Source organism: Struthio camelus, chromosome 3 (assembly GCF_040807025.1).
Source record: "Struthio camelus isolate bStrCam1 chromosome 3, bStrCam1.hap1, whole genome shotgun sequence".
Taxonomy (NCBI): domain Eukaryota; kingdom Metazoa; phylum Chordata; class Aves; order Struthioniformes; family Struthionidae; genus Struthio; species Struthio camelus.
The window spans coordinates 25,077,024-25,101,976 of record NC_090944.1 but is presented as its reverse complement, the minus strand read 5'-3'; the positions used below and the strand labels follow the sequence as shown (position 1 = coordinate 25,101,976).

The 24,953-nt window shown below is 39.6% G+C and overlaps 2 protein-coding genes across 6 annotated transcripts in view; one reads left to right on the top strand and one right to left on the bottom strand.

The window, feature by feature from the left end:
• ASAP2 (ArfGAP with SH3 domain, ankyrin repeat and PH domain 2) overlaps positions 1 to 14,447 on the top strand; it is a 96,095-nt gene extending 81,648 nt beyond the window's left edge. For 2 of the 3 annotated variants that reach the window (XM_068937217.1, XM_068937219.1), the window contains exons 22-28: positions 25 to 280; positions 2,797 to 2,958; positions 3,880 to 4,048; positions 5,226 to 5,293; positions 6,489 to 6,598; positions 10,710 to 10,832; positions 11,800 to 14,447. In XM_068937217.1, coding sequence (XP_068793318.1) covers positions 25 to 280; positions 2,797 to 2,958; positions 3,880 to 4,048; positions 5,226 to 5,293; positions 6,489 to 6,598; positions 10,710 to 10,832; positions 11,800 to 11,874 — 963 coding nt within the window. In that variant the 3' untranslated portion in view covers positions 11,875 to 14,447. The remainder of the gene's footprint in view (positions 1 to 24; positions 281 to 2,796; positions 2,959 to 3,879; positions 4,049 to 5,225; positions 5,294 to 6,488; positions 6,599 to 10,709; positions 10,833 to 11,799) is intronic. The other variant, XM_068937218.1, reaches the window with a different exon arrangement.
• Positions 14,448 to 14,723: 276 nt separating this feature from the next.
• On the bottom strand, positions 14,724 to 24,948 carry ITGB1BP1 (integrin subunit beta 1 binding protein 1). 3 transcript variants are annotated; one of them, XM_068937220.1, is made up of 7 exons: positions 24,813 to 24,948; positions 23,043 to 23,143; positions 22,074 to 22,152; positions 21,262 to 21,398; positions 20,214 to 20,306; positions 15,831 to 15,980; positions 14,724 to 15,119 (listed from the first exon to the last, which is right to left on the bottom strand). In XM_068937220.1, the coding sequence occupies exons 2-7, from the start codon at positions 23,112 to 23,114 to the stop codon at positions 15,048 to 15,050; spliced, it is 603 nt and encodes a 200-aa protein (XP_068793321.1). In that variant the 5' UTR covers positions 23,115 to 23,143; positions 24,813 to 24,948; the 3' UTR covers positions 14,724 to 15,047. The 3 variants fall into 3 exon arrangements, with proteins under 3 accessions (XP_068793321.1, XP_009678646.1, XP_068793322.1); XM_009680351.2 differs by lacking the exon at positions 24,813 to 24,948 and adding an exon at positions 24,487 to 24,667; XM_068937221.1 differs by lacking the exon at positions 15,831 to 15,980.
• Positions 24,949 to 24,953: the final 5 nt, after the last annotated feature.

The following is a 24,953-nucleotide window of genomic DNA, read 5'->3' as shown; positions in this document are numbered from 1 at the left end:
AGTACTTTTGTTACTGTGTTTTAGCAACCCAGCCCTAATCGGAGAGAGGACAGGCCTGTCAGCTTCTATCAGCTGGGATCAAGCCAACTTCAGCCTAATGTAGCGTCTTTGGCAAGAGATGCAGCAAACATTGCTAAGGATAAGCAAAGAGGATTTATGCCAAGTATACTGCAGAATGAAACATATGGAGCAATACTCAGTGGCAGTCCTCCTCCCATTCAACCTGCAGTACCTGTTACAAGTAGTGCACCTCCTCTGCCTCCAAGGAATATTGGAAAAGGTACTAATGCTGGGAAATACCATTGCACATCAGAAGAATGGGATAATAACATTGTTTTCCTACGTTTTCAAGCTTTTTTTTTTTTTTTGTACAGTTATTTTACACAAGTATGTACGGGAGCAATTTACTGATGACGTTTTTATATACTTGAAGTGAATCTGCACAATGTATTCTGAGTTTGGTTTTCAGTATATCTGCAAGAAATGAGAGTGCGGAATATTGTTTGGCAAAATTATGTCAAAGTAACCTCAGGAAAGCTAAACAATTTATTAAAAAGAGGGAGGAAGGGCTGCAGTTGACTTAGTTCAGCAAGCACTTTTTGCTTATGTTCCGTCTTTTCATACTTTTTGAAGATGTCATTGTCACAGTTAAAATACTAGTGTATAAAATTTCCATAGCATTTAGTTGCTGCAGAGTGTTTTTTAAAATCTGGGAAGGTGGAGAGCATATACAGAACAGGAGAGATTTTAACCTTGCAAAGACCCCACTTAAATATCTGCTAGGAGGTTATTGAATTAAATAGAGCGAAGTGCAAGTCTCATAACGTGGAGAACTGGATGATTTAGGGAATTGGTAGCTGACTGAAAATGTAACCACCTGTAACTGTACTGGTTATGCCCTCATCAGCAGGACAGTGTAAAATGTACAGGTGGACATTCCGGTTCAGAAAGGCTGTGTGCTCGCAAAATCTACTATTATAATCGACACTGTAAACTTTGTCATTGTCCTTACGTATAATCTCTGCAGATCATATCGGAGAAGTGTAGAGGAATTTTATAGATCATGTTTATGCAGTACCTGTTCGGTGTGTTTCATTGTTTTAAGAGATGCTGGATTAATACAAGTGTTACGAATGCTAAATGTATGAAAAATTAAGTTGAGAACGACAATGTAAACACAGGGTTTTCAATGCTGCTGTAATTCAGACTCCAATAAGAGGACAAATGTGCGGATAATTTTAGAGGCCTGTGTGAGTGGCTTCTGCCTTTGGGAGGAGCCCTGGAGCGAGGTTAGAATATAGCATAGAATGAGATGCAAATTGCACATCTGTATGATACGAGACGTCAGTTAATGGTCTCACAGGAATGGCTGCAGCAGGAAAGTCAGATTGAAATGTTATTCTGCGGGCAGGAAACCTGAGAACATAGAACAGCATGGTATTCTGTTACTTTAAAAGGATAGTGTAAGACGCACAAAACCATGCTCCTTAACCAAGGTGGGATTCTTTTCATCTAACGTTTTTACACCAAGCCTAAGGTGAATATCTACCCTCTCCTTTTACTTGATGGAGAGCAAAGCTCCCTAACCCCAAACAGAAAAATGCACCTCTTGGTGAATTATTTCCCTCGGCTGTGAAGAGGCTTGCACATCTTTTAAACTGTTAGATACTATCGCTAAATTAGTAACATTAATTGGATAGTTAAAATGACTGTTTTACCCTTTGATATTATTTTACCTATGGCTAACCACACTATTTTACCCACTGTTTGCCCGTGATTAAATGACACTTTTCAAAGAGTGTTATTTTAATTTCATTCCCAACCCCAGACTTGTTGGGACTAGTACAGGGCCGCTTACGTCAGGAAAACATGCTGCCTGGTTTAGAGAGATAACTAGCTGATATTCTTCACTCTAGCAGTGTATTAGCCTGTTATTTTATCTTCTCAGTTGAAACTATGCTAAGTATCGCTGATCTTGGCTTATTGTTGATTGCTGATGTTGTTGTTGTTATGCTAATGTTGTATTTATTACTCCTTCATCTTCTTAGCTTTAGGCTGTTCTCCAAATCTTCTGGACCTTTTATGCTTTTTTTCATGCAACCTGATATTCATACTTTACTTTCATCTTTTCTTAATATGATGATCATGCCCTGAGTAGGGAGAAGTGATGTGATGTGATATGTGCAAAAGACTGGCTTTATGGAGAAAACCTCTATAGAGTGTTTTTATGAAATGGGGAGGCAGCTCTTCAGCCTGAGAAGGTGTAGTTTAGGAGGCCCTGAAGAAGCAGTACTTTGTAATTGACTAGTTTCGGTTATAGTTGCTTCTTGTTAGGGTGAAATTCAGGATCACAATTTTAGGTCAATTTCAAATCAAAACTGGTAATGTGCTTTGCGTCAGCAATGTCTGCTAATGCTCCTGCAAGAGTCAGGTCCTTTCCTTGGAGTTCCTGAGACAGCTAGAGCTACCAGTCAGGGATTAAAGAGGGTAACGAGACTTGCCTTCTATCTTCACATTGAGAAATTTCTGCTTTTTCAAGTCGTGACCTATTTTAAAGTAATATTAGGGGACAAGTCTTTATGTAGGTACAGAGTTATAAGACTTCAACCAGAAACTTCGGTATAATTGTTTACAGCAGTCTTCAGTTTCTGCTCTGGCATTCCAGCAGCGTGGCAGTGGTTCCTGTTGGTGAATATAGTGTACAGATGCACCATTTTAAAAGCACGGGTGTGAGTATTAACACTTTGTGCTTAGAGTAAGCAATAATAATAATACAGTATTTTCCTCTCTTTTTAGTTCAGCCTTCAGTTCTTGGCAGTGGTATTCAGACAATTTCTTCATCTAATGCAATGTGGAGGACAAATTCTTTAGGAGTGGAAAGTATAAGCAGGCAGAGATCTTCATCAGATCCACCAGCTATTCATCCCCCTGTGCCGCCATTGCGTGTAACATCTACAAGTACGTTTCCACTTTCCCCTGTTTTCCCTTCTGCTGTATCTAGTCATGGTTGGCTTATTTTTCCATTTTCACAACTCATGCTTTCTCTTTTGATGACTGTAGCTTTGGCCTGTCGTCCCCATCCAGTGACTTTGTATGAACTATCTTCTCTGGTGGTCCAGTGAGGACTGTGTGGTGTAGTGCAGGGCCCACAGGAAATGCTGTCTGTTAAAGAGGTTTCCATTTTTATGTATAATTTTAGTGATGCGTTTCTCACTAAAGAGTTGAAAAAATCAGTGTTACATGTAGGTCTGGGGCTAAATCTCCACATTATGCTTTGTTCTGGCAGACATAGGAATGCAAAAAGATGTTTTCACGCATTTCTGGCTTGTTGTTTGTTGTGGTTTCAAGGATTCAATTGAAATTTTAATTAATTACTAAACCTGATGTAGAGTTTCTTTGAATAGATACTAATCATAACAGGATTTTCAGAAAAGAAGTTCCTTTTCGTAAAATTTCTCAGATACCTTTCACTCAAGTACTTTTCCATAAAACATGAACTGAAGGCCTTGATGGAGCAAACAATATTAGCACTTCATTAACTATATTGTGATCTGATATTTTTTAAGAATGTGACTGAATTTGAGACTTGAGAGTTTTCGTTGTTTGTACTTTAGTGTTTTGATGAATTGAAGTACTTGTGAGCTCTCTGATACTTACTATTTGAAAGAAAAGGAAAATCTCTTTTCAAAGACACCTTTCTTCCAGTGGAAGGACTGCTTGCGTTTTAAGTTGTTGATTGCCATTAGTTTGAAAAAGAAAAAAAAAAAGTTATTTGGTGGAGATAAGTCCTGTAACAGGAAGATCTATGGATGAGAATATAAGAAACAAAGTGGTAAACAGAAGTTTAATTCCATTTCACTGTCTAACTTTTTTCTATAGATATGCTTTCTCCAGCACCACCACCTCCAGTTGCAAAGACAGCCAGCATTATAGAAGCTTTGAACCAGCAATCTAAACAGCAACCAGCTCCTCCACAAGCTAAGCCAACCCCACCACCATTGCCCCCACAACCTCCTAGTAGAATCTCTCAGAGAAAGCCTCCTCCTGGGTAACCGATGCCATTTTAGTATTTAATGCATGTATTTCATAATAGTTACTGACTTTATGGTTTGTAGGACCATGGACATGCAAGTCCTCCACAAAGTATGCCCACTTTTGTCAATGATGCGTTATGAAATATATGAATGAACAGAGGCCAGATACTTACGGAGCAGATTACAAGAATTCCAGCAGTAAAAACCTAGATAGCGTATTGATTTCAGATTGTAGGATTTGCATAATACCTACGGAATGCTTGGTCGTGATGGAAATAGAAAGTCACAGAGAATTACTCATTTCTAATTCTTATCTAATAAGAGTAGATAATGTGATCTTATATCTGATTGGGCTGTTTATTGTTCACTTACTTGTGCTAGCTGCAGTCCCATTGAAAGTTTTAATTAGTGGCAGGAGTAGAGACCTGGAATAGAGAGTATGCTTTTTAAATTTGCAGGAAACAAAAGTGAAGAGGGACAGGTATACTAGAGGACAGGATTAGATTCAAAGTGTCCTTGAGAAGCTGGAATAGTAGTCAGAGAAGAACGATGTCATTCAGTAGCAACACTTGGTACTTAAGATCAACTACAAAAATGAAATATGGAGAATAGCAAAGTACAGTTAGGCCCAAGTCCTTAAGAAAATTGTTAAGTACAACCTAGAAAAACTTGATTCAGGGACATGTGTACATATATGTGAGATAAGTAATATATATATTTGATGCTTTGAGAGGATAAAAGGGGCAAAAAACCTTTTGAACTCTCTCAAATTTCCCCTTTACTGCATGTACGATACACACTGTGGGTAAAAGGGAGAGGGAACTTGCTGAAGCTCTTGTAACATATAGACGAATACGGATACGTATTTTTAACAAAGCACACCAAAGAATTTTAAAATAGCCATAGAAGGAACTTCAGAATTTAGGAAAATAAAAACTGCCCTATAGAAATTGCAGTAATTGAACCCATATTATTCTTCTGCCTTAAATTTTTAAGGGCAACTTATGATTGGCCTACTCAAAAATAAGGAAGCAAAGGAGTATTTTAAAAGCAGAATAGCTGTCACCGTGTTTCTAAGAACATATTAAACACATGACGAGAATTTTATAATGTGGAAAATAGTTTGAACTGGTGCAGTTGGAAGTCTTGTTTGTTGATGAAGTTGATGGATTTTGAACTTTTTCTACGCAGGACTGACAAGTCATCTGGCTTAACAAACAAAGGGCAGTCTAGAGGACTCGGGTCTCTACAACAACCTGGTAATTGCGATTTATTCTATCATAATTAAGCTATAAACAACCTATGGGAGATGGAGTTTTGTTGTTGTTGTTAACCCTATGCATTTAACCGGACAGCGAGCACTAGCATTCTTGTTGTTTCTCCTCTTAATTGTGAGGGTCCTGGTGTTTCATCCTCTTCTGCATGAACAGAGCTATGGGCTAATTAATGTCAACAGGGTCATTTAATAAGAAACCCCACCCAAACAAAGGATACGGTATGAAAATTTTAGTTAGTTTACTCTCTTGTCTGCATGGTTTTTCTACAAAGTAACAGCTAAGGGCAAAAGGAATTTTAGAATAGAAAGCGATGATTATAGTTTTAAAGCGTAAAGCTAATATAGCATCATTTCTAATTTTGTTTAAAATGAACTAAATTACAAATTGACATTGTTCTTCTAGCAATGTTGTACTGTCTTGGGACACTACAATTATTTCATCTCAATAAGATGTCCAAACTGAGGTTTGCATGGAGTCTAGACTGGTTGTAGTGAAATTTCTCCTACTCAGTCACCCTTTTCTGTGTGTGTGTGTGTGTGTGTGTGTGTGTGTGTATATATATGTGTATATGAGTGTGAGTTTTTGTGTGTGTATGTTTATTTATTTATTTATTTTCTTTGGTTCTCGATATGATTCTTTTTTTATTTCCATTTGACCTATCCACAGAGCAGGGAGTTTGCTAAATGCCTATCTGCTGGCATTGTCAGGAGTCTCATAGAGGGATGTGGCTATTCTTCTCTTGACCCTGTAATGCGGTCTGGAGCCCCATGAAGGGGTACAGCATTTTGATAGAGATGGTCTTTACTAGTGAAAGAAAGGTTCTACAAGAATGCAGCTGTGGTGAATTTGATGAGGAAGTGGGATAGTATTTGATCCTGCTCTGCTTGCATTTTAGAGACTTCTTTTCTTTTTTAGCATTACTGCAATATTGAAGATCTGAAGTAATCTTCCCTGTCTTTGGGAAAAGAGGCCTCTGTAGTATGGAAAAGGATAAAAAAAATCCATTCAGTTATTTAGAAAGAACCGCTAAACCACTAAAGAATGAAATACTCGAGGGGGTATAAAATAGCTTTCTATCCTCTAGTTAAGAATGATGAATTTGGTTTCAATTTGTATGATCAGTTAAATTTTTTAAAAAAAATTGTCTAAATGTAAATTGTCTTACTTATTTTAACAGCAGGAGACTCTTCCTCTGTATGTGAAATTCCGGTAACGCAGACTGGTTCTACAGCAAACACTTTGGCACAAATCCAACCACCAGCACCAATGCCAAGGAAATCACAAATAGTAAGTAGACGACCTAGGTTAGGATTCTGTTAAATCTTCCAACTTCTGTCAAACACAATTTTGATGTAATAGTCTATCCTGTTGTGGAGAGTGAATAAGTATGAAAAATACAAAGCCTGTGTCCTCTGTTCAATGTGTGTATGACTTGTAATAGGTATTTCTGAAAACTTTGCCTTTCTTGCATTTCCTGTATGTTTGTATCTGATTTTGAATTAAAAAAAAAAAAAAAAAAGCAATAACCGAAGCCATAAAGCAGACTTTTTGCTTGTGTCTCAATGTGACTCACATGATCTGTAGAATGTATGATTTGACTTGTTGAAGCTAGATTATTAAATGAATTGTAGGTCACTACCATTCTTAAACTTCAGTGAAGTTAGTAATAAGGGAGCTTTTGTGCTTATTTTTATAATGGCAAGTAGATATCATCTGTCGCATAGGTGAGTCAGATGGTTTCGAAGGAGGCTAGTAGGAGTTGAGCTCAAAACAAAAGGATTTGGTTCTTTGTGCAACAGGTTCCTCATCTTTGCAACTCTTTGTCAAAGGTGTGGGTGCTAAAAGCTGTCATGGATTCAATGGATGACAGGAGAGAAATCTGTTGAGGGTGACGAAATACACAGAAACCACCTCTGGCCCAACCAGAAAGTGGTTGAAGAGTGAAGTTGGGAAGGCTGGAAAAGTATTGGATTGGAAGTATGGTGTATTCTTCTCCTCAACTCTTCTTAGCCTTATAGCAGCTGTTAGAAAAGAGATACTGGACTAAACAGGCTCTTGATCTGACTGTGCAACCTTTTTATATTCTTATTTGTTCTTACTCGTAATCTAAGATCACGAATGGTAACACACATATTAGTGGCAAGGTCTATGTTGCCATACTGGCATAGGTAAAGAAAAGGGGTGCATTTCTGGATGCCGGTTGAGCTGCTCTATTATGTACAGTTTGGTTAGCTCTTTGGTCCTTGCTCAAAGTTTTATATTGCTGTCTTGTGTGGTAGACATAAAACATCCATATCCTTTATTACGATGCTATTTCTCTGCAGTAAGTAAATCATAATATAGATGGTTCGTACTTTTGAGATGTCGTATGTGACTAGATCTGGGCTCCTTCATGCTGTAAATTCTAACTTACTGCCTTATCTCCCTGGGGGATGCTGAGCCATTAGTCTACCCAACAATAACCAGCAATTTCCATGAAGACTTCTTTTTCGCAGAAGAGATTGCTTTACTTGGTATCTTAAAACCTGCAAGGGCTTTTCTAGTGCTGTGGTGCGTGGTAACATATATAGTTCATGAAAGAACCTAATGCAATAGGAGAATGAATAAAAAAAACGACTAGAAGTAAGAACTTGGTGAAAGAAGAGTTCTTCTTTCTTAATTTTTGCAAAATAATTCAAAATTAATCTGGCTCCCGGCTCTTTACAAAACTATAGCCTAATATTTCTGGTTGCCCTAAAACTCCCCAGGACAGGGACTGGCGTGTGTTTGTGTGCACAGCCTTGCACCTCATTTCAAGCTCCTAGAACAGCTATGAGCTATTTATCATCTGATAATGATCAAAAAGCCACAGAGACTTTTGGAATTTGTCTGGCATTAGTTGTGAATATAAAATCTTCTGTTTTCTCACCTCTGCCCCTCTTATTTAATCAAGTTACTGTCTGTCTTTTATCAAAACAGCCTTTTCATGTTTTAGGCCACAATAAAATGTAATGTTCTGGTTAGTGTCAAATGGAATAACTATCCTTTTTGCTTCTGTGCTCTGAGGGAATTGCCATATTTACTCTGTGAAGCTGTTGGACACTGATCACAATTTCTGTTGTGTGTTCTGGGATTCAGGCAGGTGCACCGGAGACATCCATTCAACACATCTGTCAGCTCTGAATCAGTTGCTTACCTGACTTTCTGTATAAGTTAGAGCTGTAGTAGTTTTCTGTCTTGTTCCCTCCTGTTTGTGTTATAGAACAAATTGCTTTAGTTATGAGTGAGTGGGCTATCCTGAATAGTATTTAGGAACAATCTGTGTCTCCACTGCTTAATGTTCATCGTATGTAACATGAAGAATGAGTCTGACTTTCCAGATACCTCTAGAGCTTCGGTAGGGTGAATTTTGTGTGACTGAGAATACCAGCTGGATAATTTTCGTATGACACAGGACAGAGAAGAAAGGGAGCCCAGCACAAGCAGTGTGAGCTAGCTAAGGTGCTTTAGCTAAATCAGTCCAGCTAAAGCATCTTAACTGAGGGCTTTATTCAAGGGCCCCTCAGCTAAAGAGCTTTAGCTAGATCAGTCTAGCTAAAGCACTTTGGCTAAATCACTCCGTTTAGCCTTATACTCCAGCTTTCTTTGCTACGTCTTTCCCATGCCAGAGGATCGAGAGGCCAGCCCAGACTTAGATAATGATTGTAAAAGTGCTCCTGAGTAAAGAAAAAAGAGCTCCACTTGTACACACGCGTGCAGCCGGTGACTTATCTCTCATAGAGATGGGATTGCGTTTGCCCAACAGCATATTTTTCAAGTGTGAAATTCTTGATGCGTCATTTTTTCTGTCTATTTTATATTTTTGAAACCATATTGTAGATATATGGAGAACTTGCCTGCAGGATTTTAGTCTTCCAGGAATGGGATCTATTGTAATTTCCTTGCCCTCTAAAGAGTGAGAAACACCTGTAACTGCTGCTCTTTGAAGTTAGTAATTATGTCACTGTTTACCAGTGAGAAGCTCTTTCCTCTTGAGCTGAAAGGTGGTTGTGTTTCAAACTGTAACTTGACTGAGATGGAGCATGTAGCAGAGTCACTGTAATAGCAGTATAAGGATGCCAACTCACTGGGTTGTACCCCTCGAATAGAGCTTACGGGGATCCCTGGCCTGGGCAGGTCAGCATTTTTATACTAAAATGCAAATGGACACTTGCAGGGAAGGAGAATTATGCTGTCTCCCTCTTTTCCCATCACTTCCCCCTTTTTTAGTGCTCAGCTCTAACGTTAGAATGGCACTTTAGAGGGCTGTCGGGTGGTGCTGTCCACAACAGAGCATTTTTCTGGTGGGGAAAAGTGGAGTGTTGTGGACAGGATCTCTTCTCCCCTCCCAAGCTTTCTGTTTGATGGCTAACCTAACTAGGCCTGTCCCTAGGGAACTCCAGGATGGTGATGAGAAATTTTTTTTCCATACGCCATCTAGAATCTCTGTCCCACGCAACCCTTGCATTAACAGAAGTCTCGTGACCTAAATGGCACTTGCAGCTCTGCTGTGGCATCTTATGGTAGAAAGGAGAGATTTTTGCTGACCAAGGCTGGGGAAACAGGAGAAAAGTGTGGATTGATGGGAGGATGCTTATGCTCTGCCTGCCCGCTCCTCGCAATGAAAGACCATGCAGGTTGCTGGTCTGCAACAGAGAGCAAGGAGGCTGGAAACACATGCAGCAGCAGTATATAGCAGAGAATGGAAGTAGGCCAGATCGCACAGGGAGAGGCGTGAGACTAAGATCATGGATACTATGATAGCAGAGCAAAGTGATTGTTGACATCGTTTCAAATAGAATAAAACTAAGCTTGGTGTCCCACTGTGATATTGGAATATTGCCGTTCCTTACTGAGCAGTAACATGAACTCTCATCTTGGAGGAGGTGACAGACCACTCCTGTGGTTTGCAGTCCTCAAAACACTGCAAGCAGGCAGGGGACGTTTGGATGCTTTGGATGTTGCTGAAATGGGTTTAGTAAGTCAAGGAGGGGCGTATATATTTGCAGGTGGCTCCGGCCTCTTTTCTCACAGTGCTGCTGTTACCCTTGCTCTGTAGCACTTAGTCTTCATCTGCCCGTCTTCTGGATAAAAAGGTACTTTGTGCAGCGGTGTAAAGCTCTGAAGGCAGGGTCGGGTGAGCCAAAGAAGATCGCTAAGGGAAGTCTGGCCCAGCTTGGTAGCAAAGCAGTTCTGAAGGGCTTTGGATGCTGCCAAACTCGGGCTGAAGCATGAACACTCCTCCTAAAGGATCTAGCTGAACTGTAACTTGAAAAATAACAGTTGGAAGCAGTTCTGCTGCTTTCTTTAGTTCAACCCCTAATCTGTTTTGTCTTTTCCGTGCTGTAGTATTTACATGTACATATTTTTTGTATTTCAGTCAAAAACAAAACCCAAGAGGGTAAAAGCAATTTACAACTGTGTAGCAGATAACCCAGATGAGCTAACTTTTTCAGAGGGAGATATCATTGTAGTCGATGGTGAAGAAGATCAGGAGTGGTGGGTGAGTATTTTGCATTTTGCATCAACATAGTTTGAAAGAAGTGAATGAAATCTAGAGGTGGACACTGACTTCCGAAGTTCTTCTTTGGGTTCCCAAAGAACAGAGGAAGTTTCATCTTACAGAAACCCTATTCCAGAAATTTGTTGTGTTCAAAAATAAAACTTCAGCTTTTAGCTTTCCTCATTCAGAAAAGAAATCTGATTAGTGGAGTTTACAATACACAGGGGATATTGTCTGTGTGATCTAGGGAATTCTTGGGGGCTGTCAGCAGGTTAAGAAGCTGCTGCTATTTCATCATCTTTGAAGATGATGTGTGAGGATCCTCAGCAGACAGCTTTGTATTCTCCTGATTTCTCAATCTTAGACACCTAAAAGGTGTTCTGTGCTTTGAGCTGGGAAACCATCTCAACTATTTACCACTCCAGAGTCTCATTAGCTAAGGCAAAGTATTGGAAAATTGTTATGCATGCAAGCAAACACTTGCCTAATTCTGGTAGTTAGCAAAGAGTAGCGCTCCAAATTGCATCTGAAATGACAGTAGTGCTGTATAAACCCAAAATGATTCACCCTCAGACTCTTAAGATCTTTTGAAGCTTGATCCATCCTTTTACCTTTCAGTGCTTATTGAGAGGGGGGATGCAGAAGCAACTTAACACAGGCCGAACATGGGCTGCCAGGCATTCCAAAATGCGCTGAAAGGATGCTGCTCTGGTATTGCATTAAGAGGTGTTACTTTCCAAGAGCTGGATAAAGAAGAATTTGAAAAATATTTAGAGCTGAATAGCAAATGCATCCTGAGGCACTGAATTTTCTGATAATGTTCCTTTCCTTTCAGCAAAATAAAAAGAATCACTGCAGAAAGATGGGGAGACTTGTCATAATGTTACAAGCAGGAAGGTTGCTGGTGTTCAGTTTTCTGATGCTGTAATGCCTTTTTGAGACTAACTTGAAAAATATCCTCTTTCAGATTGGCCACATTGATGGGGATCCCAGTCGGAAAGGAGCTTTCCCTGTATCATTTGTGCACTTTATTGTTGACTAAATTGCTACTGATAAATGGAAACATTTCTCATTTCCAGCGGTCATAGAAATAAGTTTTCCTCTGTTTCATTTCATCTACCTATCTGCAAACATCTTGCCAGAGCACTGCCCAAGTTCTAGGTACTGTAGCTAACTTTTTTACTACCATCATTCTGATTTTGGAACTTTTAAAACTTTTTCTATGTGAAAACTTCTCATGAGCAGTTTACACTTTAAAAAAACCCTCTTCCTGTATTTTTCAAGGTGAACTGAAAAGCTTTAACAATGAATATCCATATAAATGTGTGAACATCAAAATATTATTATGAATATTCTTTTCAGTGGATTCACTGTAATTTTATTCTGCCTTTTGTAACGTGACAATACCACAGTTCAGTGTTGCTTCCCCAGTCAGATAAATTGCGTACATCTGTAACAGGGCAGTGAATTTATCCAATTCTCAATACCATTTGAAGTGTTGGACTCAAAAGTTGCAAGCTGCTGAGTAGTTCTAAATTGGACTAATTCAGCATCTCGCCATACTGGCTTTCATCCAGGATGTCAGCTATAGCGGAAGAAACTACTTTAACTGGGTGTCTTTGGCCAGGTAAAAAAGAAAGTGTTTCAGTTTACCACAGGAGAAACTTTTTTTCTTTCAGAATGGATGTAGATATTTGCTTAAAGTTTTCTGAAATCTGTGTTGGTCGTTGAACCTTCTAGTTCTAATTTTGTGAGCTTGAGACTGTTTCATTTTCTATGCTGCACGTGTGTGTAACCTGTTTTTTAAATGTTCTTTATGTATGTTACATCCATTTTAGTCATTTACTGTGACTACTGCTGGTTAACTAAACTATGGCAATATTACTGAGTTATTAAATTAACTCAAGGATATGAAAACTGCACTTCCTGAAATGTACTTAGCTATGATGATGGATCGCAGAGCATTTCTTACACTCGTATCATTATAACGTTTAGACTTTTTTTTTTTTAATTCTTGAATTTTCTTAATCGTCCAGCAATGTGTTCACACAGCGGACATATTTGGTGGAACACTTAAATAATTATCCTTGGTCAATAAGGTATCCAACACCTCACAAGTACACTACATTATGTTCTATTTTATAAAATTTGTGTGCCACTACCTTGCAAACAATAAGAGTTTGCTAGCTCACTCTGTATTTATATAATATACCCACATATATGGTAGCTACACTGTTGTTGAATTTGTTTTACTAATTTGTGAAAAAAGGCTAGGCCGATGATAATTCCCACTTGGTCGATGGAATACAAAACATCAATGGAAATCTGATATCACTTTGTTTGTATATCGTGAGATTGCTTATGCTATGGGAAACAACTGATGGCTTAGGCTAAGAAAAATCAGCGTCTAGGTCACATTGGCTTTGATCACATTTTGTGAATAGCGTATCTCTAGATTTATCAAGAGAACTTTGAATTTCTGACAAATGGTGTTTAAATGGGCCATCTTACGTGTAACAGAACGGAAAACAGGCCTACACAGGCTTATTTGGAGAAAAATTGCATTGTGTTAATGCTGGAAGAGCAACACTGATCTTTCTTACCTTATATCACCTTTCTTAAATGGTACAGTTGGTTGATAGCCTCTGAAATGTGTGGGTACAGCCACGTATACACATAACCTTCATTTTTCTAGATGCTGTTGCTGCAGTATAAATGGGGAACAAACTGGAATGTTTCAAGATATTTTTGTTGCAAGTTGAAGCAAATTAGTCTGTATTTTCAAAGTTCCCAGTAAAATAATAGAGTAATAGTTTAGCACTACAGTTTTATTCACTTCCTGGTATGTTCAGTTTGCAACACTATTTTGTATGTTTCTATCCTTGATAGAGTCTAGAGAGTAAATGGGCATATTATTTTGCACAGATCTCCTAATGTACAGTATTTTTAACACAGAATCTTATAGTGTATGTAACAACTTGTCAAGTTAAACAAACGATGCAAATTTAATTTCGGTTCTGCTAGAAGAGGCATACACTTTCCAATGTCACAACCCTGTTAGCTAGTCGCTTGAACTAGGAAACCTTTAGAATACAGTGTGATAGCAGTAACTGTGCAGATAGATAAAATCTTAGGGACCAATAAAGAGCAGCTAAGCAAGATTTTTCCCTAGATTTTTCAATAATGTTTTCTCACAGTTTGCTCCTCTGGCAGAAGAAAAAAAAAATTCTAGAGAGTGTAGATATCTATTTATAATATAAAATGAAGAATTTTAAGTCCAAAATTTTGGCATATTTCATACAACTTTTCAAACCTGATTAAAATCATGATTCAAAAAAAAATCCTGTTAATGGACAGACTATTAGGTTGCTGTGTTAACTGTTTAAAAAGGAGCAAATGACATTAAAAATACAGCTTAGAATGCTATGAGATGTATAATATTCAGTTGTTTTTATTTTGTTTAGTTGCAGAGCAACTGTATATATTGTATAACCTAAAATCAACTCTTATTTTCAATGTCCTGGATGCAGTGATTTATAATTAGAGCATGATTAATAAATTTTACTCTTGCTAACCAGTCAAGTGGCTGGAAAAATAAAACTACTTTTAAAATCACTTTGGCTACATCTCTTCTCTGACTTTGCCTAAGCAATACCAAGTTGTTCTTTCCACTCTTTCAAGTGATTGATAAACACAACCAAGCAGCACAAATACACCTGTTGTAGGTTTGCGGTTGAACATAGAAACGGTGTAGACAGCACACCTAAGATTAAATTAGAGATATAAAGGTCTCCCTCACTACTCCTTAACACTTTGCTCTTGCTGGGTTGTTCTAAGATTTATGACTTAAGCAGAGCTGAAATCTACTCAAATTATTTTACAGACAATGGGTTAGAAGCAAGTGTCAGTTTTATTTTACATTTCTACAGTACTGATATTAATATACAAAATAATGCTTTAGGAAAAAAAATCCATGTTAAATATAAAACTCTGTCCTGGAAACTGAAGGTGGAATGATTTTTTTTTTTCAAGTCACGTTTGGGGAATGATAAAGTACCATGTACAGTGTTGCATGGCTCTTCTTTGCACAGTAAGTCTTTTCTGAGTTTGCGTGCACCTAAGTGGCCAGTCTGCAGCATCACAAACGAGCCCCGTTTCCTCCTCACACACACAAAGGCCTCTTTGTACTACATGGTCACGTGCCGCTGAAGAAAATCAGGACTTCTCTGACATTAAAACGGAATCAAAGGCTGTAGATAAGACTTTGCAAATAGCTTGTGCTTGTTCCTGTATCAAATAAAAAACACACACATAATTAATACTTTCTGAAGACCTTCTGAATTTCTCAAAACTCATTTAAAGCGAAACGTGACCTTTATCATTCTTTTGGCAGAGACTTGCAGAATGGAATAGCACAAGTGAGATTTAATTTGAATTCTGTGATCTGCAATGACATGTTGGAAGCTGTTTAAATGAGCTCTTTTGAACCGAGTCAGATGTGTTAGCGTTCATCATAGCATGATACTGGCATTCAGAAAGTCAGTTTATGTGCTCCCCCAGTGCCGCTAAGTGTGGATGCCATAGTATCTTGACAATGAATTCTCCTACTTTAAGAGGAGATCGCTTCCCTTGCTTATAAATATTGAACGCATTCTCTCTTACCAGGATTGTTACTCAATCCCTCCCTGCTCTGTCAGATCTTAAGAGGTTTTTGTCTGTGACAATTCAAATGGAGGATTGTCCTTTGCAGCTACGATAGCACTCTTGGGGTGCAAAGAGCTTTCTCAGGCCTGTACATGCACCTGCAATTTTAGGGAAAGTAGATCCCTGTTTTCCTCAACACTGATCAAATACAATCTGTGGAACTTATCCCTCTCCTTGCCCAGAGCATGTTTATGTTCTTATCAAAAGGCAATATACAAGGCCTTTGGGTTTCACAGTCTCTTTTTAAGATCAAAATATTGATACCTAAATTAAATACTATAAACAAACTCTTACCAAACTATTGCACTGATATACCCAGAGGCTGCATTCTTCAGAGGCTGCATCTGTTGTCTTCAAAGCCAGTAAACTTTTTCCTGCGCCCAGACCATCATCATAGCAGACCATCCGTACAATTAAATAAAGAGCATGCCTATGTAACACATCCTGAAACCATTTGGCAAATAAAAGTTACTCTGGAACAGTGCAACAACTATTTCAGCTTTCTGCATGTTTTGATTCCTGTCTCTTTCAAAAGAATACTTTAGATTTCTACAGGAGAAAAGTACTCTTTGTTAAAATCAGAAATATAAACTGTTAATTGAGAATTCATCAAGATTTTTTTTTTTGTTAACCACCATTTAAAAAATTTTAGTTTTGATTTTTGCTTCTGTTCTAGAGTTGCATTCATATGCTGACTATTATACCTGGCCATATTACCAAAGCATATATTTATTTCCCCACCTATTCCCACTCACCTTCTGTGCTTAACTTGCCTAATGCCACCTTATTTCCTGCCAGTGGGCCTGGTCCGAGGAAGCACTTTACTGCTTGTTGCTTCCCTGTCCATTTTCAGTTATTTGTTTTTTTTTTTTTTTTTTTTTTTGTCCATTAGAATCTGCACACTCTATTGGTCGTTCTCATCTAAACGACAGTCCCCGAGTTCCCGAAGCTCCTTGTTCCCCTTGCATCACATCCATTAATTAAATTGTTCGTGCCCCCCCACATGCCAGACATCTGCATGACTTAATGTGGACAAAAGTTAAAAACTGTGTTTTAACTGCCCCTGAGCTGAAAAGGGAGGGAGTGCAAACCACTGGAACACATACCACTTCCTTTGGGTACCAGCACTCAGGGTTGTGAGCGCCTGCCTGCCCAGGTGACTTTATCCTTAGCACCAGCCAAAACAGTGGCACCAACCCCATTGCTGTATTCAATGCCATGCCCACTAAATTCTGCTCCCTTTCAGCGTTCTAAGCACCCCAAGACCTCCCAGTTACTAGGGCTACATCTGCATTAATAAAATAAAAAAGATTAAATGCTCATGCTTTGGTATGAGACTGTTTCTATTGGTTGTCAGCACTTCCAGCAAGCGTTGTCAGCCTTTGGAGTTTCTCTCCAAATCTCAGGCAGGGCTCAGCCCCCTTCTACTACCGTGCTCGCTGTTGCTTTCTGAAGGTGGCTGCAAGGCTCACAAGGCCCATTTAGATCCATTACAGTCAAGACCACCTTCCCCCAACCTTAGCAATATGCTATCATCTGCTTTGGTGTCTTGGACACGGAGATCGATCACTGACATTACTTTTGGCTTCGCATCAGTACTGTGATTCTTTTACTACCCTATGGCCAGAAGGAAAGAAAGGCAGTAACCCTTCTCTAGAGGAGAAGCAGTTTTCATCTCTTGCTGTCATGATGCTCTCAGAGAAATCTAAACTACTATGATATAAGAAAAGGAATTAAGAGCATCCTGATAGCTAAGTAATGGGTGTAGTCTTTCCAGTTCCACTTCTCCAACTATCAGGTACTTGACAAGTTCGTAAATACGATCCCCTTCTTTTCCACCCTTGTAACAAGCAACAGAGAAAAATTCTACAGCAAACTGGTTGCCAGGGCCACCTTTTTCCTCTGCTTCCTCTTCTCCTATGCACTACTTCATCTTCTCTGGACTGGTTAGTTCTACATCATCACAGCAAGATTTCACTTCTAACACCTGACTGACTTAGTAGCTGGAGGGTCTGCTTGCCTGGCTCCAGTGCCTCATTCCACCTCTTTTTAAGGATTCCTTTCCTTAAAATGCAGGAATTAAACTATACTGAGAAATGAAACTAAGAAAGGATCCTGCACGTAGCATGGTCAAGCGGAGAGTTTTATAAAACATATCTTTTTGATATAACACATCTTGTATTTAAGAAAGCTGTATTTGAAAAGCTTTATCGGCAAGTTATGTCACTGTTCCAGTTCTGATCTTGGCCATTCAAAAAGAATCTTCAGAATCATTTTCTTCAGTATGAAAAAAAAAGTCTCTTGCAGACCTACTCTACAAAGCCTTCCTTTTCAAGCCATCCTACACTACCAATTGTATTCACCTGTTTTATTCCCAGTCATACCACCTCTAGGGTTAAAGCTACACTATGACCTAAAGACAGCTTTTTCCCTATGTTGATGGCATCAAAACACTCCCTTGTTCCTATCAGTAGCTGAAAGGTCTGAAGGAATGGCTGTTTCCATAGAGAGGCTGTGCAAATGGACAGTGAGCTTACTGATGTAGTCTGCTGTGACACTATCGAGACAGAGCTGTCCACAGAATACACTGCCAGAGCTCCAGCTACGTAAGACGACCTTGTTGAAAAACCATCTCCATCCCTGACACCCACTAGCACTGACTCACAGCTCTATTCATACCTTCACCAACCATTAAACCATGCTGAAGGCAGCTGGAAATGACGTGGAACTTACTGGATCCGCCATCCAGTCTCCGCATGAAAGATTCCAAGATTTGCCTCCAAATAACTTTTTAGAGTTACTGCTTGGGACTCACTACAGTGCTAATGTACACGTGGATTATCACTAAAAGAGGGAGGCTACTTACAGGTAACCAGAATTCTTTAAAGTGCTTAGTCCCCCTGTAAATTCATTTCCTCCCCTCCTTCCAGTATTTGGTTATGAGGGGATTCTGCAGTTGAGAGAGAAATGAGATGGCAATGGACAAACTGTGCCATACATGTATGTATATATACACATATATATACACACACACACACATATATATATATATATATAAAATGTACAAATACACACAAACAGAATGAGAAGAAGGCCAAAGCCTCAGTGTTGCTTCTATAAATACTTTTGTGTGTTTGCTTTCTAGGGATTGCACCCACAAACAATAGAAATGCATGAGTGCATTACGTATCTGTAAGTATTTCAGTCACTAATAAAAAACTTCTTAAATGTTGACTTAAAGCCATTTAAGAAAAATTGTTGTATCCTTCACTCAGCTCTCTTTTTAGCATCTGAAATCCTGTGTAGCCTATCTACAAAGTAATCCACAAATCACTGAACTCTATAAATAATCACATTTCCCTCCAAGACACAAGAGACTAAATTCTTTGCCTGAATGCAGGGAAAATAACCTTTCCACCTTGGATATCTGTAAGAGAGTTAGGGGTACTAACATGTTAAGGCAGAAATTAAACTTCAACAGTGACACAGATGCAAAAAAGCTAGAATTTTGAACATGGAATGTAATGCAATAAAAAAAGCCAGTGCAAGCTAGCTTAATCACAGAAGGCTTTGTCAGTTTGTTCGTGCTTTCAGCTTGAAGCCAGAAAAGCGATGAATAAAAGGCTTAAATTATCCATTTCACCTTTTGTTAAAGCGCAGAGGAATTTAAATACTATAACCTATGTTCTCAATGAGAATTAAGAATTCAGGAGGACAGCAAGAACAAAACCCAAAGGAATTAAAAGTTTGAGTAACAAACGCTAAATTTCCTCTCGGGCATTAGAAACGAGCATTTTCTTTTCCAAAGGGACCAAAGGAAATTTTTTGGCTTTCTTCCGAATATTCAGCTATTGAGCAACACTGTTCACTGTCCTCACAGTTCACGGAGGCTTTTTATGAATAGGCATTGGAGGGCTTTTGATAGGTCATGACTTCATAAGGCCAAGTATTTATGGTATCTGGGGCTCTGAGGGCAACCAGAAGGAAGCCACATGACTGCAGTTTAAAGCTATACAAAAGCAATAAACCGGCCCTGGGGAAGGGACTGCGTTTTTATTTTTAGCAAAATAGCTATCTGATGTGTGCTAAAGGAAAACAAACTACATATAAGAAATAACGCAAACACAAAAAGAGGCTCCAAAAAGTGGAAACATGAGGCTTCAATGCTGGAGTGAACCTAAAGTCTTGGATTAGGAGCTCTAGACTGGAACTTTAAAAAGGAACTCAACTCAAGTACCTTTCAAAAAAAAACTTCTTTCTTTTCTCCCCACAACAACATAATCAGGAATTATTAACTCGGAAAACAATGAGGAATCTGGGCTTGGCCATCACAGTCATGCCACACAGTCATTCCACCTGAGAGGATGGCAGAATAGCCATAGAGAAAAGATGACTGGACCTAAGAGTATAAAGGCATGTTTGACTTTTGCCTGGTACTCTATTTCTCCCAGATGGCATGGATTCTTACCATAAATTCAACCAGTCCACCAAGGAAAATACAGACAGCTTTCAGAAGATGCTGACTGAGGCAGTGCTGCTGCAAGAGCCTGTTATAATTTCCTTACTTTTACTTAAAGCCAGGAGTGACATCTTGGTTACACAGATTATCTATCAGAGAAATAAATGAAAACACTTTTCAGCTCTCCCCCAAAAAACATTTTGTTATTAATCACTTACATATTGATCAGATGTTGAAACTTTAATGCCGTATTTGGAAACTCCCATAATAAACTCCTCTTCACCTGGAACAAAAGGTAACTTTCCATCTTGCTTTGGAAAGAAACAAACAAAAGCCTTTAGTGTACAAAGATCATAAACAATGAAGATACATAGTAGAAAACATAAGTGTGAGTGTACTTCAGTCCAGTGAATCACTAACGTCACTATTTCAGCCCACCTCTTACTGCGTGGGGTCTCCCGCTCCTGCACTCGTCCAATCTCTTTATCTTATGTGAAATACTACATGATTCCAGAGGAATTTATAATCTCTGGAGGTTTCTGGCCCCATGTTCCATTATAGGATGTTGGAGGCAAATCAGATGGGCAGAAAAACATTGCTTACTCTGTCATGCTGCACTGACCCTGGGTGATGTTCAACATCGGCAGCACTTTCCTGCTTAGCTGTAAAAATAGCTTTACCATATATTCAGATACTGAAAGTGTCATGTTGCTGTAAGATAAACAGACATTCTGTACTTTTAAAGGGAGAAGTGACCAGCTACCTAACAAGAACAGACACTTATTGGCTGTATATTATTTTTGTACTAAAAGCCAACACAATTTGGCAATCGCAACCCAAATATTATTCAGGTTCTTTGGTCACAGGTTCATAAGTAATTTTAAGCAGAAACTGGCATTGTCCTCCGTAGCAAAACTTCTTCTATAGTACTGAGCAGATATTCTTTCCCCGGTTACTATTCCTAGCAGTATTGAGGAGAGTATAATAGCTTTCAGTTGGGCTAGTCATTCAGTAATGACTTGTGAAAAGGGCCTTCATTCCGAGTCTGCTTCTTCAGAACTGCTTTTTGGGTGCATCTTCTCCAGCTGCTCTAGATAGAGCAATAGGATGGAAGCGAGTATGACAGCTTTCAAGACTGTAACGTAATGTCTTGAGTAGATTTTTTCAGTAAGTTACCTTACTCGGGTAAGTCCAAAATTTACCAGAAACACACCTCAGCTTGAGATGTTCCGACATTGCTGGTAATGTCTTTTGTAATACGCTTACCTGTGCAACATCTATGTAATTTATCAAGTCCAAGGGCCCTTCTAGATTTTTGCTCTCACTGTATTTCAGTTTTTCAATGGCACCAACATATTTAACTCTGAATTCTGCGCACGTATCAGAGTTACTATTGCTTTGTCCTGCAAGAAAATACAACCAAACAATTCTAAAGAACAGGAATTCTAGTCTTCTTTCATGTTAATGAAGCAAACATTAAATTCCATACAATTTTTGCTGACTTTTATCAAACAGTTCACCTTACCACAATATATTAATTCCTCCCTTTAATGAACTCTTGTGAGTTGACATTTTATTATACAGCCAGAACAGCCCTTGGCAAAGGCAATAATTTCATATGAATTCAAAAGCTGATTCTACTTTTCTATAGTTGATTTAAAAAAAAAAAAAGGAGGGGGTTGGTTCAACAGCGTTGCACTGTGATCTGGTGAGCAAGAGCAAATAAAATGAACTCTTACTCTAGTTACTAGATCTAAGTGCAAAATTAAATTTATAAAAGCACGAAACGTAGCTTCTAAAAAGTTGTATCTGATTTGTGCTGTGTAACTAACTGAGTTTTTCTTGTTCAGACACTTTATCTTAAAAAAAAAATAAAATCACTTAATACTAGATGAATGATTGATAATACCTTATAGGACTGGAGTTAAACACGTGTTAGTCAGCAAGCCATCTCACAGCTTCACTTGCAATCATTAAAAATACATACTTTAAGCTTTTTGATTTTCCACTCTTTTATATGAACATGCATAAAATTAATCCCGCTCTATACATATCTACTCAAACTCTTGATTACATACCTGAACTTTTTGTAGAGTCTGTATCTAGACTAGCCACAGTACTAGACCTGGAAAGTCCCCCAAGACTGGAATCTACAGACTAAAGACAAACAAAAACAATAACAACGTAAGTTACTAAGAACATGTTAACAATTTGCTTTTAGTTGCCCTGCCTCTACACTTTTTAAAAATAAATAAATATTTATGTTTTTCAACTATTTAAAGAGCACTGCAATGGGAAAAAAATAAAAATTATGCCTTTTCTGAAGTTATCTTTCTGCCTCATTGTAACTTAGGTTTGATATAAATTCATCAGGAGCCCCTGAGCAGTCCATAAATATTTTGAAAGGAGGAGGGAGTCAAAGAAAAAGAGAAAATGAACCTAAGTTTACCTACAGACTCTTCTGTTACTGCATCTTAATCTCGAAGAAAATGACAACTACGCACTTGTCACCAGTTCTTGAAATAACATGTCCTACAGCAGTGCCAGAGAAGTGAAACGCCACCTTGGAATATCCAGAACATTCAACCGATTGTCCCAAAACCAATCAAATAAAATGGACATATAATCCCAAATGAAGAATACTTTTTAAGAGATATTGGGCAGCCGACTTTGAAGAACTGAACTCACACTTGGTGCCAAGCACCAGACACCTTCTTAAAGGCAATATTTAGCACTACAGAACACAAACGTAGTACTTCTTCCTGCAAACTTTACCATGTGCTGCCAGAAGCTCTCTTGTGTTTGTGGACTTCACTGTGGAAGTAATCAAGCAGACCTCTCAGAATCCAAGGGCTCATACTTGCACAGTGTTTTAAATCTCATAATTCAATCTGAGGAATAAGTGAAATAGAAAGCTCTCCCTGGTGGAACATGGCACTTTACGGAAATCACAGCCGAATGTCAGTGTAAGTGAACCACTGAACTGTCAGCTCACTGCAAATGAATATCTTTCCATAAACTGAGGGTATATACCAAATTCAGCTTACCTTGCTTTTAGTACTGATTTCACTGCTTTGTGAGCTGCTGCTGCTGTGTCGTTTTTTTCCTTTTCTAAACATTTTTTCATAATGGGATCAAGGAAGATACTCTAGGTAGGAAAAATAAAAATTAACTCTGTCATATCATCAAGAAGGAAGTTCCCATCAAACACTAGGGTGACTGACTGTGTTCAAACTGGACAACAACTGAAAACTAGTAATCTGAGAATGTTGTAAAGGTCAGTTTCTAATGCATATAAAAATACACACTTAGGACCAAATTTAAAATGGATACACCCACTTAAAAGCACTGGATGATATTAATGTGTTTTAAACTAAAATTTGAATGCCCTATGAAGCGCACTCAACACGCTCCCTAGTCCAAAGATTACGCTCCCATTAAAAACCACCTACTTCTGAAGAACAAGTGAGCGTAATCCAAACTACTAGGAGCAGCTATTAATACTGAACAATGTTCTTGAAGACTGAAACAAGAACCGCGTCGTATTTACTGCCTCAGAACTGAGTTAACTGGGAACTCAGAGAATATATCAAGGGAAGCAGTTTTCCTGTATCTCCCCTAATTATACTGTATCACTAAACATGTGACCGCCCAGCGTCAGAGACAAGATGCCAGTTGGAGAGCCTTTAAATTGTTTTATATATTAGTAAAGGTTTTTTTTTTAATTACAAAAACCAAGTCAGTCATTGCAAGAGCTCTATTTTAACAAAAGAGTGGAGCCATAGCAGTTTAGTGAGTATTAGTGGTTAGCTAAAACAGAAAACCCAAGTCTCCCAACCCGAGGGCGCTAGAATTTGTATTTTCCAGCTTCAGTAAAGAACACCTTAATTACAAGGCTTCAGAAACACTGAGCAGGAGGAAGAGAGAGGACAAAGGAGGAAGACATCACACTGAAGATAGCTCACACTGCAGAAAACAATACAAGATTCACACAGAGGAGCTTGGACCTGTGACAGTGCTGGGGAAGCTCTTGAATTACAATCCCAAGACTGTCCCTGTGTTTTACATTAAGCAATCACGAGATCATTAACAAACCAAAGCCACCTCGGTGACAAGAAACATGGCAAGGCATTCCGGTATCCAGGATGCCCCTGTTCTTCTTTGCTTATTTGAACCACCACCAAAGACCCAGCAGACTTCCCTGCAGAGCGGCAGCTGCTAGAACAGGGTCAAATTTGCTGACTCGACCTGAAGTCTTTGAGGAACGCACTTAAGCTCTGGAGAGGCAACAACGAAATACAGAGACTTTTCTGCATCTCCTATTGCCCCCTCTTAGCAGCTCCCTCCCGAGCGCACACGTTTTCTGAGATGTGTCTTTCCCACCACGGGTGACGCAGGACGCAGCGACTCCTGCCTCCGCCTCTGCTCTGGGGCCGAGGCCCACGGAGGACGCACAGGACAGCCCCTCAGCTGGCTCTTCCCTTCTTTTACCTCTAGCTCTAAACTGTGCGCCGAAAACCACGGCTGCAGCCCCAACAACGAGTAACACCAGGGGCGCCACTGGTCGCTCTCCTCAGCCCAACGGCCCCGCGGGCCAGGCGCAGCGGCCCGGCCCGGCCTCTGGCCCCTTCCCCCGCCGCCGCCGCGCCGGGCGCAGCTTGCTTGGCTCCCGGCCCGCCCGGCTCCCGCTGGCCCGGCCCAGCCCGGCCCGGCCCGGCCCGGCCCGGCGGCGCCTTCCCGGGGGGGGGGGCGGGGGGAGAGTGCGCGGCCCCGGCCCCGGCCCCGGCCCCCTCCGCCGCCACCGGCCGGCTCCTCACCGCGGCCCACCGGGACCTTTCCACTTCCGGGTCACCCCGGCGCCACGCGCTGCGTGACGCAGCAGCGCCCCACCCGGCGCACGCGCACCACCGCGGCGGGGGCGGGGCAGGGGAGGAAGTGCCCGCCTCGCCCCTCCCCCT

What these genes read in the sequence shown, in the direction of transcription:
- ITGB1BP1 (XM_068937220.1), bottom strand. Translation starts at nt 23,114, where the DNA reads ATGTTTAGAAAAGGAAAAAAACGACACAGCAGCAGCAGCTCACAAAGC. An exon ending in AAATCAGTACTAAAAGCAAG is followed by an intron (nt 22,153 to 23,042) that starts GTAAGCTGAATT and finishes GTTTGTCTTTAG; the next exon opens with TCTGTAGATTCCAGTCTTGG. An exon ending in TATATCAGTGCAATAGTTTG is followed by an intron (nt 15,120 to 15,830) that starts GTAAGAGTTTGT and finishes TATTTGATACAG; the next exon opens with GAACAAGCACAAGCTATTTG.